The 16794-nt window shown below is 37.4% G+C and overlaps 1 protein-coding gene across 2 annotated transcripts; it reads right to left on the reverse strand.

Annotated features, from left to right (window-relative positions):
- Positions 1 to 343: 343 nt before the first annotated feature.
- SMCO2 (single-pass membrane protein with coiled-coil domains 2) lies at positions 344 to 14443 on the reverse strand. Of its 2 annotated transcripts, XM_087813940.1 has the most exons (7): positions 14310 to 14443; positions 13549 to 13695; positions 9042 to 9132; positions 6329 to 6385; positions 5555 to 5611; positions 4356 to 4531; positions 344 to 542 (listed from the first exon to the last, which is right to left on the reverse strand). In XM_087813940.1, exons 1-7 carry the CDS (start codon positions 14441 to 14443, stop codon positions 344 to 346), a joined length of 861 nt encoding a protein of 286 aa, XP_087670066.1. The 2 variants fall into 2 exon arrangements, with proteins under 2 accessions (XP_087670066.1, XP_087670065.1); XM_087813939.1 differs by lacking the exons at positions 6329 to 6385; positions 13549 to 13695.
- Positions 14444 to 16794: the final 2351 nt, after the last annotated feature.

Here is a 16794-nt window from a genome sequence, read left to right on the forward strand (position 1 = left end):
TGCTTTCTTTTCTGAGACATCAGAGGTCAAATGGGTGAAATTACCAAGGAAACTAATACTTGATGGTCTCAGTGTCCTCAGGGTTGGGGGAGGAGAGAGGTTAGTGGTTTGAAGTAAATGTCTTAATCGATGTATGGAATGATTCTAGAAGTCATTGTGTGTTTAAGGGTAGAGACAAACTAGTTTCAATTTTTTCTGTCTGTGATCAACCAATTTCCACATGACTACAATGTCCTTTGCCAAACACCCTATAGTATTTTTTTTAAAAAAACTAAGTTAACTACCATAATACAAGAACAGCCAGAATTTTATTGGGGAGAAAGTCAGTAGGGTACCAGTATCTTTAGGAAGGTAACAAGTCTTCCACTTCCAAATTTAAGAAAGGTGCAATAATCTCCCGTAGTTCCCACATTCTGCGCCGCCCAAGCATTGTGGGGAGCACCCTTTCAAAGATAAATGTAGCATCAAAAAATAATATGTAACATGAAAGTACAGTGAAGGTGAGGACATAAAATATGATGAAAATCCTCAGTGCACGTTTCCTACAAGGAAAGAAAACATGTGTTAAAAACATTGTGAAGAAAACACTGACGTGACTCCTGGGACCTCCACCCAGGGTAGCTCTATAACTTCACGTAAGTAAATGAACTTCTCTTGGCCTCAGTTGACATCTGCAAAAGGAGCTTGGAGTAGTTGAGCACTTAAGTTCATCTTAGGACTGGCATTGGAATTCTAAGGTTCTATAGCCCTGAAACAATGAAACCCTCAATATTTTGGGGCTCTTTCTTCTTAAATGTTCTTCTCACAGATTATTGCCATCTTTGCCTCACTTATGAGGTATGTGATGCCTATTTGGGAGAAAACAAACGCACAGGGTAGTTAGATTTTCCTCAGGACACAAAATACAATGTGACCAATGGAATTCAGGCCTCTCTATCACCAGTTTTGTCCTGGCATCAGACTTACCCTTATAAAGTAATACAGGCTTTTCCAAATCTTTGAGGACTCCTCCTTCTGAGCTGTACCTATGATATATTTTATTTATTTGCTTTTATGTCCTTCCATTACTGTTTTCTAGTTAGAAATGCAATACATGATTAGGGTAAAAGATTTGGAAAATCCAGAAAAACACCAAGAAGAAAAGAAATGTCATGGATAATCCAGTTACCTGGAGATAATCACCATCTATAAATCATTTCAGAAGAGAAAAATCTAGAATACAGTTCAAGCTAACTATGGATCTATTTTGTGACCCGACTCAGTGGATTCTATAAGCCTGAGTCAAGTTTCTTGGCATTATTGCCACTGGCTATCTCTTGGTAGTTCTACAAATAATTGCTTCTACTTCACACATCTATTCAAGAATACAATTCAGTGCCTTTTAGTTTATTCATAAGCTTGTGCAATCATCACCACTATCTAATTTCAGGAAGTTTTTATCATCCCAAAAGAAAATCTGTACCCGTGAACAGTCAATTCCTATTTCCCATTACCCCCAGGCCTGCCAACCACTAATCTATTTTCTATCTCTATGGGTTTTCCTATTTTGGACATTTCATATGAATAGAATCATATAGTATGTGGTCTTTTTTGTCTGTCTTCTTTCACTTAGCATAATGTTTTCAAGGGTCATCTATGTCTGCATATATCAGCAGTTTATTCTCCTTTGTGGCTGAAAATACTCCATTGTATAGATATACCACATTTTGTTTACCTATTCATCAATTGGTGAATATTTGTATTGTTTCTGCTTGTTAAATATTATGAATAACGCTGCTGTGAACATTTGTGTACAGGTGTTTCATGAACATGTATCTTCAATTCTTTTGGGTGCATACCTAGGACTGGGTCATAGGGTAGCTCTATATTAACATTTTCAGGAACTGCCAAGTTGTTTCCAAAGTGGCTGTACCATTTTACAGTCCCACTAGTAATATCTGAGGGCTCTAAATTCTCCACATGCTTGTTATTGTCTGTCTTTTTAACTATAGTTATTTTAGTGGTGTAAAGTGGTATCTTCTGATTTTTATTTGCATTTCCCTAATGACCAATGATGTTGAACATTTTTTTATGTGCTTGTTGGCCATCTGGGTATCTTCTTTGAAGAAATGTCTATTCAACTTCTTTGTTCATTTAAAAAATTGTGTTGTTTGTCTTTTTGTTGTTGGATTGTAAAAGTGCTTTATATATTCTGGATACTGGGATCCTTAATATACAGGGTTCTAAATAAATTGATTCATTTTTTTCAGCCCTCTAGTTGATTTCTTGGGGTCTTTACTCCACCATTTTCATTGACATCACTCCTCACTTACTAATTTTGGTTGAGCATGATGAATATCTTTTACATTTCAAGTCCCCAAATGGTCAAGATTTCTGCCTTCAGATAGCCCATGGAGTATTAGGAGACAGATTTAAACTAATTGCAATAATATGCTGTGGGCTCTACCTCAGAATTACATGCAAGGTATAGTGCACAAACAGAAGAGGGAGCTGAAGATTCTACCTGTGTTGGTGGCTGGGGATAAAGAATCAGAAGTATATGTACTCGGAGTATATGTGATGGTGTGGCATCTCTAGAAAGGAATTCAAAGTGTGAGAATTTTCCAGTATGTATGTCTTCAATACTGTACAAGGGAGAGACATCCTGTTCAGCATACAGAGGTTTCTGAATCTGCTTAGCAAGTATGCTTCTTTGGTGGAGGTGACTGCATCGCCTTTGCAGAAACCATCCTTAAAGATTTACGTACAAATAGTTATCTAAAGCAATAAGAAAGACATATATACCTATATCTGTATTGTATCTAATGCAATGGATCTATATCTAAAATAAGAATACTATCAAAACAGCATGGTATTGGCACAGAAACAGACACACAGATCAGTGGAACAGATATAAAATCACATGTATATGGGCAGATAATTTCCGACAAAGGAGCCAGAAACACACAATGGAGTAAAGATAGTCTCTTCAATAAATGGTGCTGGGGAAACTGGAAAGCTACATGCAAAAGAATGAAACTGGATTACAGCTTGTTCCCTCATACAAAAACTAACTCAAAATGGATCAAAGACCTAAACGTAAGGCCCTAAATAATAAGTTACATAGAAGAAAACAGATATCAAACTGATGGACCTCGGTCGTAGAGAACATTTTATGAACTTGATCCCAAAGGCAAGGGAAGTAAAGGCAAAAATAAATGAATGGGCCTGTATCTAAAAACTTCCGCACAACAAGAGGAACTGACAACAAAACCAAGAGGCAGCCAACCAGGTGGGAGATGATATTTGCAAACAGTAGCTCTGAAAAGGTTTAATTTCCAAAATATAGAAAGAACTCATAAAACTCAACAACAAACAAACAACCCAATCAAAAAGTGGGCAGAGAACCTGAACAGACACACAAACAGCTTCCCAAGAAGACACACGAACAGCCAACAGATATATGAAAGGATGTTCAGCCTCACTAGCAATTAGGGAAATGCACATCAGTACTACAATGAGGTACCACCTCACACCTGCTAGAGTGGCTTCATCGATAAGACAAGCAATAACAAGTGTTGGAGAGGGTGTGGAGAAAAGAGAACCCTCATTCACTGCTGGTGGGAATGTAGGCTGGTACAACCACTATGGAAAGCAGTCTGGCAATTCCTCAAAAAATTAAGAATAGAGCTACCATACAATCCAGCAATCCCTCTCCTGGGTATATACCCGAAAAACTCAAAAACATGTATTTGCAAAGATATATGCACCCCTATGTTCACTGCAGCATTATTCACGGTAGCCAAGACATGGAGACAACCAAAGTGTCCTCCAATAGTGGATCAAGAAGACGTGGCACATGTACACAATGGAATACTCCTCAACCATAAGAAAGGATGAAACACTGCCATTTGCCACAACACAGACGGACCTTGAGAATATCATGCTAAGTGAAATAAGTCAGCCAGAAAAAGCTAAGAGCCATATGATTTCATTCATGTGTGGGATATAAAACTGAAACTCATGGACACAAACAGCAGTGTGGTGGTTGCAGAGGGAAGAGGTTGAGGGTCAAGGGGCTCCTAATATATGGTGACAGGAGAAGATATGACTTTGGGTGGTGGGCACACAGAGCAGTATACAGATCTTGTAACATAGAAACTCACACCTGAAACCTGTGTGTTCATATTAACCATTGTCACCCCAATAAGCTTAATTAATAAATAAAATAATACTATGATTTTAAAGAACACAAATAATTTATAAAAGGAGGTGAAACAAATTTTTAATTAACACTTGAAGAAATTTAATCTTACTGTAGTTCATACATGTTAGGGCCTCTGTCCAGCCCCCGAAAGCTCCTTTCTCTGACTTACCATATTTTAATGGGAGGAGGAGAGCTCTGCACTGAAGGGGGGGCTGGAGCCTGAAGATGCAGGGGCTCCATTTCTTCCAAACCCGTTTCTTCAGAATTCTGGGAGTCTGTGCTCTCTTCTTGCTTTTGGCGCATCCCCAGCCTTGCATTCAGCACAGTCATGTCCTTGCAAAAGTTCTGGGAAGAAGAACAATCAACTATCATTTTAAAAAAATGACTCTAGATGTCTGCCAGTCTTATTGCAGATGATGCTGAGTGCTCTTCCTCTAGAACACCTCAGGGGCCCACATGGCAAATCACGTGTGAGTCCCTCAGGGAGGCCATTGGCAGGCATTCTCGCCTATTAGAAAGAGACGCTATCACGGAGTAAGTTAGCACCATGGTATAAAATTAAGCAAAACCCACATGCTAATCTTTGCTGGACTGTCCATGTAGGAAAACAATTATCCTTGTGCTGAATTTATCTATTCAATTTGTTCATCCATGTAGAACACATTTTTTTGAGCGACTCCTACCAGGCACTGTTCTAGGATACAGCGGCTAACAAAATAAATGAGAAATGTGTGTTCTATTGCATGTGCATTTTGTTTTGTTTTGTTTTTTGCTTAACAAACTAGACAAGGAATTAAATGCTAAACACATATACACATTAGATATTATAGATTAAGATACATGCTAAAGAGAAAATAAATAAGGTGATGAGACAGAGTAGCTGAGATTTGGTGGTGGACATCTACTCTAGAGAGTGGGATGATTAGGCACCTCTGAGCAGGTGACCGGTTGATTCATTCATTCATTGTTTCACTCACCCATTCATTCACATTTATCTCAATGTATAAGATCTTGTGGGAGGAGTTCAGAATCATTTTTCTACCTAAGGGGGATTAGGGAAGGTCTGAAAGAGACGGCATTTGAGCTGAGCCTTGAAGAGAGGGTAATCTGTATACATGGAGGGTAAGCTCCAGATAGAGGAGATGTGGAAGCTGCCCAGGGGTGTGAGGGATTGGGAATCTGCCAGACCTGTGAGATGTTCTGTTGGCCCAAAGCAGAAGGCCAAGAGGGGAAGAAGATGGCAATAAGGTTAAAAAGAGATCAGTATGTGGTATACTCTCAACTTCTAGAGAAAGAATTGCCTCTGTATTTATATTTAAATCAGTTTATTTTACCATTATTTGAACTTGTGTAACAGTGAAATCTTACCTCTATTTTTGCAATGAGTTTCTCCTTTAATTCATGAGCTTCATTACAAGCATCAACCTGAAAAAGCACCCACAATTTGGGGTAAAATTAAAATTATGTTTTTCTGGTTTATACAATAAAACCTCACTCATTTTGATACCACTTAATTGTAAAGTGGTTTTTGGTTTGTTTATTTGTTTTACCTTTATTGTTGAAAGTATTAGAGATGTCCCCTTTTTTCCCCCATTGATCCCCTCCACCCTACATCCACCCCACCTCCAGGCCTTCCCCATACCAATGTCTATGTCCATGGATTATGCTTATAAACATATAAGTCCTTTGATTAATCTCTCCCCACTCCTCCCTCCCTTCCACTTTCTCTAAAAAAATCAATGGAAAAAATATGCTCAGGTGAGAATTAAAAAAAAAAAAAGCATGTATTACTTTTGTTAAAAGAAAAAAATATATATGTACTTATATGTTTAAAAATATATATTAAATATTTTTGTATATTTAGATATATAATGTATATATTAAAATATATACATATATTTATGTTTTTCATGGGAGAGCAAGAGTAGACTGGTTCTTTTCATCTGGAAATATGGGCAAGTTACTTTATATTTCTGAGTTTCTGAAAATGAGGGCATAGGTTAAATGACAGTAAGTTCCCTTCTAGGTTCACAATTCTATCTTTCACTGAACTTTAGATTCATTCACTAAAATTCTCTAAATCTGAGATTTCTTTGAAGAACTGTTTTTCTTCCTTAATTATAAAGCCATTTTTATCATTACCTGGATAAATTTGTTATCCATTTCTCCTAATTGTTCTTTAACTTCCATAATCTTCTCCTTTAAAACAAAGGGCATAAAACAAAAGTTGTAAAAAAGAAAGCTAGTTCATGATCAAGAAGTTTGAGATTTAATAGAGGCTACTTTTCCCTTACTGTTCTGGGTGCCGATCTCCAAAATCAATATTAAATTAAATCAACAAGATATTATTAGCCACATCCTTTGTAAGAAGCCATTGAGCTAGGCATTGCACTGGTTGGATACCAGGAATAAGAGTATTTGCCTTCAAATAGCTATAGAGAATGTATAGTCTATACCTATGTTTACCAAGTTCATTCATTACCAACCCCTGAATTGTGGGATTTACTTATTTAGAAAAGAGCTGTGATATAATAATCATATTTTACTTAGTGCCCTGGTTTGTTTACATAGAAAATATCTTTATACAGCATTTATCAAAGATAACTGAGATGGGAGTCAGTTTCAAAATGAAAGTCTAGATGTTCATATGGAGATTTCAGAAAGCTTCATGGACTTGGGGCCTCAAGAGCAGGCAACACCCAAAAGCCACCTCAAAGGACTTTTCTTAGCTTAAAGCTCTTTTACATTTGTTTCTGGTGTGTGTGTGTGTGTGTGTGTGTGTGTGTGTGTGTGTGTGTGTGTGTGTGTGTGTGTGTTTAAATGCTTTTTACCAAATGTCCCTCCTCTTTTATGGCTTGCTGAGTCATTTCATTTCTATATGAGAAATAAATGAGCCAATTCATGTGATATTTTAAAAGTTCATTAACTTATTTCTCCTTTAACTTTCCCAAAGTTTGCTTGCTGTTCCCATACCTGTTTCTAACAATGTTCACTTTTCCCTTCACTAGAGGAAACCTACAGCCATTCCTACTGACTGCACCTGTAACAATTATATTTAAAATTTCTTACTCATTAAATTACTGCATTTGTTTTTATGCAAGCTTTCCCATCAGCCATTAGACCTACTGAGGATAGAATTTGTGTCAATTTTTTAAAAGTTATGTTTATTGAGGTTATAATTTATATACAGTAAAACTCACCTTTTAAAAGTGCGCAATTCTATGAATTTTAACAAATGCACAGTGTCAAATAATCAGCACCACAACAATGTATGGAATATTTCCATTGCACCCAAAATTTCCTGTGCCCTTTTGTCAGTCTCTTCCTCCCTTTACCCAACTGACTGTAGCAACCACTAACCTATTTTCTGATCCTATTTTTGCCTTTTTCAGAATGTTACGTAACTGGAATCACGAAGTATGGGATCTTCTGAGTCTGGCTTCTTTCACTTAGCATAATGTACTTGAGATCCATTCATGTTGTTGGACGAGTAAGAAGGCCATTCCTTTTTATTACTGAGTAGTATTCCACTATACAACATGTGCCACAATTTGTCCACACATCAGTTGGTGGATATTTGGGCTGTTTTTAATTTTTAAGTGTGTGTCTATTTTTTTCAGTGTATACACAGCTGTGTAACTCCAGAGAGAATCTCCCTAAATATTTGTGATGTCTTTCCCTTTCATATTATCCCAAGCCCTTATTTGTGTGTGTGCATGTGTGGGCATGTGTGTTTTATCTCTCTCTCATTTATTTTTGTGCTTTTCTATCTTCCTCCCCACTCTTTTGATGTTCACCCCTCCCTAGCCCCGACTCCTGCTGAAATCCACATTCCTGTAATACAGCTGACCTCTGCAGGAAGTTTTCTCAGGCAGAGTATTTCTTGACCTTAGTCTTTTTCCCTGTTTTCATATTTTGCAATCTCCAAAGCCCAAGGACAGTGAAAAAAGTCCTGACTTTTCAACTAGCACATCATGGGGTTGCTACTTTGAAAAATTGGACCAAGTCACAGCTAAAAGTAATTTTTTCCTTGGTAATAAATCTGTGCTAATCTGTAGATGACTTTTAATATGTGAGAGGCCTAAATTACATTACCTTCCTACAACAAAAGAGCTATTGCTCCTTTACTTTTTCCAAAATCCACTTAATTTAAACTCTTTGGCTAAAGCAGAGGCTGGCAATTTCAATAAAAAATGGGGAGAAGCTAGACACAGACTTTTTCCTTTTTTAGAGGCTTTTCTTCAAAGGCCTGAAGTTCAGGAGAGCAGAAAAAGTATCATCCAGGGTTCTAAAGTCTAATTATTTTCCAGAGTTGATCACTACCTTTCTAACACCAGTCTGTGACTCTTTATGAAAGAGAAAATAAGACCTTTCTGTAAGAAACACAAGGAGACAAAACAAGAGGAAAACTTAGGAGTGAAAACCAACGCAAGAACTCCCAATGAAGAAAACAAAGACATGCAAATCTCTCTCTCTCACTCTGAGGAGGCGATTCTTCAGAAATATTTGTTCCGTGACTATCTTCTCTGTCCTGTTAGGTGCTGGGATACAAAGAGGAAGACGAGTTTCCCCTTACGGTATTCATCATTATCTTAAGACGCATCAAGATGTCAACCTATCAAATTTGTCTGACTGATTTTCTAGGTAGAATAAAATAAATCTAGCCTTTTTATGTTATCAGAGAATAGAAGTGGCGGTATCCAGGCGAAAGGTGCTCAGAACTGACTGCCAATAGCCTTCCTCCTTGTGACAGAAGATGGGTTTTAATTTTTGTTATGACCTATTAAAAAATATAAGGGGTGGGGGGCAGCATCCCCACAACTTCCCAATTGTTGTTTCCAATCGTCCAGCCTACCTCGATGTTTACCCCCTGGTCAGGGTCAAGGTCCTGGTGTGACTCCAGCTTTTCAATTTGGCCCTCCAAGGACATCACCTCATTTAATAAGCTGCAAACAGACCAAGAGAGGGGCTAAATCTGTGGACTAAGAAAAATCACCTAACAGACAATTTTTTTTAATCTTTTTAGAAGAATCAATTTTAATCTTTAAAAAATGAAATCCTATTCCTAAATAAGAAGTCTCTTGGGTAGTGATTGTGTTGGAACAGGAAGACATAAATGCAATTCAAAAAAGTGAAAACACGCTAAATAATTTCAATAATAGTAAAGAAATGTAAGACCTAATGACACAGGGGCAGATGATTAAAATGGAAGCTTAGTTAAATTCCTAGAAAAGAAACACAGAAAATCTTTGGGACCTAGGATTAGGCAAAACGATCTTAGACTTGACACCAATAACACTACCCATAGAGGGAACATTGATAAACCTCATTACAATTTAAAATGTTTGCTTGGCCATTGACTTTTAAATGGATTTGCATGTCACATATCTGGCAAACATCTTATATCTAGGATATATGAAAACCTCTCAAGACTCAACATTAAAAAACAAACCCTCCAATTAGAAAATGAACAAAAGACGTGCACAAAGATTTCACCAAAAAATGTATAGATGGCAAATAAACACACGAAAGGATGTTCACCACCACTAGCCATGAGGGATTGGCAAGTTAAAACTACAACGAGATATCATTCCACGTGTAACTGATCAGATAGCTAAGGTGAAAAACAGTGATAACACCAAAGGGCAGCGAGATGAGAATGTGGAGAAATTGGGTCATTCATACACTGGTGGTGGGAATGTAAAATGCTACAGTCACTCTGGAAAATAGTTTGGCAGTTCCTGTTAAAACGAAACTAAATACAGACTTACCATGTGACCCAGTGATTTCACCCTTGGAGACAACTGAGAAATTAAGACTTACTTTCACACAGGAAGTTGTTCAGGAATGTTCAAAGTAGTTTTTTTCATAATAGCCCAAGGCTAGAAATTTTGCAATTGTCTTTGGTGGGTGAATGGTTAACCAAACTATATGCAGCCATACCACGGACGGCTACTCAAATGGAAAGGAAGGGACTGTTGATACAGGCAACAACTTGGGTGAACCTCAAAGAAATTACACCAAGTGAAAAAGCCAACCTCAAAGAGATACATATTGCATGATTTGATTTATGTAATATTCATGAAATAACATAATTATAGAAAACAGATTTGTTGTTGCCAGGGGTTAGGGAGGGGTGAGAGGGAATGAATGGGTGGGGCTGTAAAGAGATAGCACAAAGGAATTAAAAATCTTACCACAGTGAAGTCGCCAGGCAATGTGGCTTCCTGGTGAATTCAACCGAACATTTAAGAAATAAATTACGCCAGTTCTACACAAACTCATCCAGAAAATAAAACAGGTGAGAAAACATCCCAATTTTTTCTATGAGGCAAATATTTTTCTTATACTAACACTATACATTACAAGAAAGAAAAACACAGGCCAATATCTCTCATTAACATACATCTAAAAATTCCACTTTAGTAAACTAAATCCAACAATATATAAAAAGGATATCATATTATGAGCAAGTGGGGCTTATTCTGGGAATTCAAGGCTGGTTTGGCATTCAAAAATTAGTCATTATAATTCACCATGTCAAGAGGTTATAAACAAATTTTTTAAATGATCATTCATAGATGCATCAAAAGCTATTGAAAAAATTCAGATTATTCTGATGTTAAAAACAACTCAGTAAACCAGGAATATAAGCGACTCTCTCAATTTAAGAAAGGGCATCTTTTAAAAAGCAGCTGATGCTTTTCCTGTAGGAGTAAGGACAAGGTAAGTGTGTCCGCTGGCTGCTGTTGCTTCACCTATTCAGCACTGTACTAGAGGTTCTGGCCAATACAATTAGGCAACAACAAGAAGTAAAAGGCACACAGATTGGAAAGGAAGGTATAAAGCTGTCTATTTGCACTTGATATGATTATCTATGTGGAAAATCCCAAATAACCTACAAAAACTACTGGAGCTAATAAACGAGTTAAGTAAGGTCACAAGACACAAGGTTAATATACAAAAATCAACTGTATTTCTATATAATAGCAATTAACTATTAGAAATTGAAAAATTTTAAGTACCATTTATAATAGTACCAAGAGCATGAAAACATAGGCATAAATCTAAAGAAATCTAAAATATTTGTACACTGAACACTATACAACACTGATAGAAGGAATCAAAGATCTAAGTAAATAGATATACTCTAGTCATTAATTGGAGGAGTCAATATTACTAAAATGTTAATTCTTCCCAAACTTATCTATAGATTAATGGTAGTTCTAGTAAAAATCACAGCAGAGTTGACAAACTGATTCTAAAATCTATGTAATTTAAAAGCAAAAATAAAATTAAAATAAATTGAATAGCCGAAAATCTGTATGTGAATTTTTTATAGTGTCTTTATTGCCAGACAAACCTAAAATGTGCTTCCATTAGCGAATGGATAAACCATGGTATATTTAGGTAACAACAAAGGAAACAAACTATTGATGCATGCAGCAACATGGGTGAATCTCAGATGCATTAGACTAAGTGAAAGAAGATAGACTCAGAAGGCTGCATACTGCATCGTTCTATTTATGTGACAGACGGGAAAAGGGAAACCGTAGGGACAGAGAGCAGATCAGTGGTCGCCAGCAGCTTAGCCAGGGGAGAGCGGTTAACTACAAAAGGGATGTGGTGGGTGGCGAAAGTGTTCCATGTCTTCACTGTGGCAGCTATACAACTGTATGCATTTTTCAAAACTTGCAGAACAATACAATTTTTTTAATACATTTTTCAAAACTTGCAGAGCAACATAATTTTACTGTATGTAAATTATGCTTTAATTTTCAAAATGGGAAGAAAATTTAGTGTATAGGATTTGAATGAAAACCACAGACTCTTTTAAAAAGCAAATATTAGTGCATTGGAAGAAAACAGAACTATTTTGGATAGGATGGTCAGGAAAAGGCTGGTGGGAGGAGAGGTTTAACTGACAGGCATGGTGATGTTTTTAGCTCCATGTGAAGGTATTTAACTGAAAGGTGAGAAAACGTCTACAAAAGAGTAGCCCTGCAGTGGGAAAGAGTTTGGAATGTGGTAGGATGGTTGAGAAGACCAGAGGAATTTATTTCTAAGAATAGCTTGCGTTTACTGTTTATTGTGTACCAGACACAAGAAATCAATGAGGTGGCTGTCATTAGTCTCTTTTTTATAGAAGATAAAAGTCAAGAGTTAGAAAAGGTTGATTAACTTATCCAAGAAATGTCATTATCAATGTCAAACCTGGCTCCCTCTGACTCCAAACTCCATTCTCTTCATACCAGTGATTGGGTAGATAACAATTTTATTTTTTCTGTTTCATCTTTAAATATTGCATTTAAATTCAGATATGCATTAAATAAATATAATTTAATTTTTTTCATGTCAAACAGGTTGAATCGTTTTTTAAATTTATTTATTTTAAATATGTTTTTATTGATTTTAGAGAATGAGGAAGGGAGAGGGATACAGAGATGGAAACATCAATGAGGAACATCAATCAGCTGCCTCCTGCGTGCCCCCTGCTGGGGATCGAGCCCGCAACCTGGGCACGTGCCTGACTGGACTGGAACCCACAACCTTTTGAGTAAGGGTTGATGCTCTTACCAACTGAGCTACCCGGCCAGGGAATTTTTTTTTCTTTGCTTAATTCCTTCACCTTCACCCAGTCCCCCAACCCACCTCCCCTCTGACAGCTGTCTGCCCTGTGTATTTGTGAGTCTGTTTCTATTTTGTCTGTCAGTTTATTTTGTTCATTAGATTCCACATATAAGTAAAATCATATGGTACTTATCTTTCTCTTACTGGCTTATTTCACTAAGCATAATACTCTCCAGGTCCATCCATGCTGTCACAAAAGGTTAGATTCCTTTTTTTTTTAATGGCCAAGCAGTATTCCATGGTGTGAATGCCCCACAGCTTTTTTATCCACTCACCTACTGACGGGTACTTGGGCTGCTTCCAAATCTTGGCTATTGTAAATAATGCTAAATGAACACAGGAGTGCATATATCCTTTCAAGTTAGTGTTTCAGGTTTCTTTGGGTATATTCCCAGAAGAGGAATCGCTGTTCCATATTTAATTTTAAATAAGGCAGTTCCATATTTAATTTTTTGAGGAACCTCCACACTGCTTTCCACAGTGGCTGCCCCAGTCTGCATTCCCACCAGCAGTGCACCAGGGCTCCCGTTTCTCCACACCCTCGCCAGCACTTGCTGTTTGTTGATTTATTAGTGATGGCCACTCTGACAGGTGTGACATTAACTTCTAATCATAAGGCTTTACACTTCTTATCCTAAAGACTCTACCACCTTAAACCCAGAGTTTCTAAAATTTCTGAAGCTATGAAAATTTTAATTATTTTCTCACCAACCCCAGCACTCTACAGTTACCTCTTCATTGTGTTTTCTGTTAGGTTTACTTTTTGTATAATATGGCTAATTTTCTTCATCCAGCCCACGTGATCAGCTCCGAGTTCTTTTGCTTGTAGACCCATCTGTGTATTCCAGTGGTTTAGCTGGAAAAACATGTTCTCCTGACTCCTGCAGAAATATTATTACGATCAGTTTTAAGGTAAAAAATGGGAAACCTCTCACATGGTCCAAACCCTCTTCCTTTGAATGGCAAGTTGGTTTGCTTTTCTGTCATCAAAATAGGCCCAATAGGCAGTTAGGCCTCAAGAAAGAAGTTTGGGAATGTATTTGATATCCATTTTAACAGATCTTTTCAAGAATGGAGAAAATAAAGCCTATTTAATATTTAGTAAAAACAATAGATATATTTTTAATTTCCCTGCATAGAGTGAATGTTAAGTATTGATTTCAGGATAGTGGTGACATCTTAGGGGGATGGAGAGATATACAGTAGGGAAAGGACCTATAAGGGCCTAACAATATATTTTTAATGATAATTATAATACTTTTCACATCCAGAAAATTATCTGAGTGATACGGCTTTGCCTATGTCCTTAGAAATATCCTTACTCTGCATTCCTGCTGGAATGTGTAGGTAGTTACTTGTGCACATGAGTGCTTCCAGGTTTAATTCATGTATGGATTTTAAATCTTCCAGGCTTTCCCTAAGTTCTCTGCTGTTCATTTTCCCCTCCACAAAACATGATTATATGTTCCCGTTTGCATACATCAGGGCTTACAGTTCAGGGACGTTCTCCTCTGAAAACTGCAAAGATGTGGCCACCTCAGGATCCTCACGTTGAACATGATGTGTTTGTTGCTCGTCTTGTTTACTCTGCAGGCCCTGGTCATGCTCAGCCTCCAGCTCCAACATATCCTGATGGTGATCTTGAAAGAAGCAAAGCAGAACAAAAGGGCTCTCACAACAGGTGGTGGTCCCCCAGCTCACCCATACCCTCTCTCTGGGGGCCGGCACATAGCCCTCTCTGAGGCTGGAGCCTTCTAATGCATTTGCAAGGTAAGCAGACATGCTCTCCTGCTCCGTTGACAGAGGAAGGCTGGGGCAGGGACATGTAGAACCTCAGTGGCCACACACACAGCTCTTTTCAGTGCTGATGAGTAATAGAATTCCATTTGTCCATGGACTCCAGCACTCCACTCAAATAAAATGACTGGCCTCCTCAAAAAAGTCAGTGTCAAGGAAAAAAAAGTGTGTGTGGCGGGGTGGGCTGTTCTGTATTAAGAGAGTCTAAAGAGATATAACAACCAAATGCATTGCATAGATCTTGTTTGGATGCTGGTTTAAAAAAATACAGCCACAAAAAACTATTTGGAGCTCAACTGAGAAAATTAGAATATTGAGAGAATTGAGAATATTAGATTCTTTTATTAAATTACGGCTAATTTTCTAATGTGATAAGGGTATTTTGGTTATGTAGAAGAAAGATTTTTTAGAGATGCTGTCTGAAGTAAACAGGAATGAAGTGTCATGCTTTGACCTACTTTTAAGTGGTTCAGAATATTCCATCTACTAACATATATAAATATAAAGCAAATGTGACAAATCGCAACAACTTTAAAATATAAGTGTGAGACCATGAGAAACCATGATATAATTCTTTTAAGTTTTTTACTTTATTTTTTTTTATTGATTGAGAGAGAGGGATAGAGGGAAACACTGATTTGCCATTCCACTCATTTATGCATTCATTTGTTGCCTCTTGTATGTGCCCTGACTGGGGATCAAACCCACAACCTTGGCATGTTGGGATGATGCTCTAACCAACTGAGCCACCCAGCCAGGGCTGTTTGTGTTTTTTTTTTAATAATGAAGAGTTTGGAGGGAAAAGCTTACTCTATCGGTTTTCCATACAAAATTTATTTCTTTGTTTCTTTACTCTTTGCCTTGTTCTAAAAAACATTCGAGGCCTTTTCTGGTCTTTCAAGTCTGTGCCTGCACACAGCTGAAAATGATTTATCTCCAAACATTTCTTATCTTCAGTAACTACATTGTGAAATATTTCTCCTTCCCTTTGAAAAAAATTGGTCTGAAATTCTTGTGTTTCAGCAAAACTGATTTTAAACTGAAAGGAGAAAAAGTTGGAGTGGAGATCAATCTCTTATTGAAATCTTTGTATAAATGATTGGCCAAGTCAGTAGGAATAACTAACATCCATATAACTCTTTACAAATATATTTCATGCACTTTATTTCTTTTAATTCTCATGATAGACTTGAGGTGGATAAAGGTAGGTATTCACATTTAGTGATTTGCCCAAGATCATGGGGTGAGTGGGTTAAGTGGTTGCCTCAGAAAGATATGTCTATGTCCTAATATTAAGACCCTATCAATGTGACCTTACTTGGAAAAAGAGTCATTGCAGATGTAACTTAAGGATCTTGGGATGAGATTATTTTGGATTACCTGGGTGGGCTCTAAATTCAATGACAGGTGTCCTAACGAGAGATGGAAGAGAAAACACAAACACGGAGGAGAAGGTCATGTGAAAACAGAGTCATCCACAAGCCAAGGAGAACTTGGAGCCACCAAAAGCTGAGAGGCAAGGAAGAGTTCTCCCCTAGAGACTTCTGAAGGAGCATGGCTCTGCTGACCCCTGGGTTGCAGAACCCTGGCCTCCAGAACGCTGAGAGAACCCTTTTTTTGTTGTTCTAATACACTGCTTGTTGTGGTAATTTGTTACAGCAACCACGGGAAACCAATACATGTGGCTAGTAAGTATACACACTAGAACTTGGACTCATTTTTCTGATTCCAAGACCATGGCTCTTTCCATCATATCCAGGTCTTGGGTTCAGATTAAGAAATATCTAGTCCTTACCACTGTTACTTCCACAACCCAGTGACACCTCACCAGTGATACAAGGATTATTATCACATGTATAGATGAAGAAACCAAGGCTGGATTTCCCAAGTATTATATGACTCCACTGTACTTAACTACCTCTTTGCGGACAAAAAGCATCTACAATTTCAACTTCTCTGAAATTCCAAAGCCATTGTAGCTGTGCCCCCTTGTGTGTGTGCTCACAGGCAAATGTGTGTGTAAAATAAACAAATAATAAATAAATGTCCATTTAAAAATTTTGAGTTAAAAAGTGTCTTATGGTTCAAAAGACCATACAGAAAGGAGTAAGTCTACCATATCATCTTGATCCCAGATGTCCTTCCCACAACATTTATTAGTTTCTTCTTTCTTCTTCCAC

Source organism: Miniopterus natalensis, chromosome 2, assembly GCF_054644295.1.
Source record: "Miniopterus natalensis isolate mMinNat1 chromosome 2, mMinNat1.hap1, whole genome shotgun sequence".
Classification (NCBI taxonomy): domain Eukaryota; kingdom Metazoa; phylum Chordata; class Mammalia; order Chiroptera; family Miniopteridae; genus Miniopterus; species Miniopterus natalensis.

Excerpts from the sequence above, each read along its gene's own strand:
- SMCO2 (XM_087813940.1), bottom strand. The coding sequence starts at position 14,443 with ATGTTGGAGCTGGAGGCTGAGCATGACCAGGGCCTGCAGAGTAAACAA. Across the intron at positions 6,386-9,041 it reads ACCAGGGGGTAAACATCGAG|GAGAAGATTATGGAAGTTAA; the intron begins GTAGGCTGGACG and ends TTTGTTTTAAAG. Across the intron at positions 543-4,355 it reads CCTCCTCCCATTAAAATATG|GAAACGTGCACTGAGGATTT; the intron begins GTAAGTCAGAGA and ends CTTTCCTTGTAG.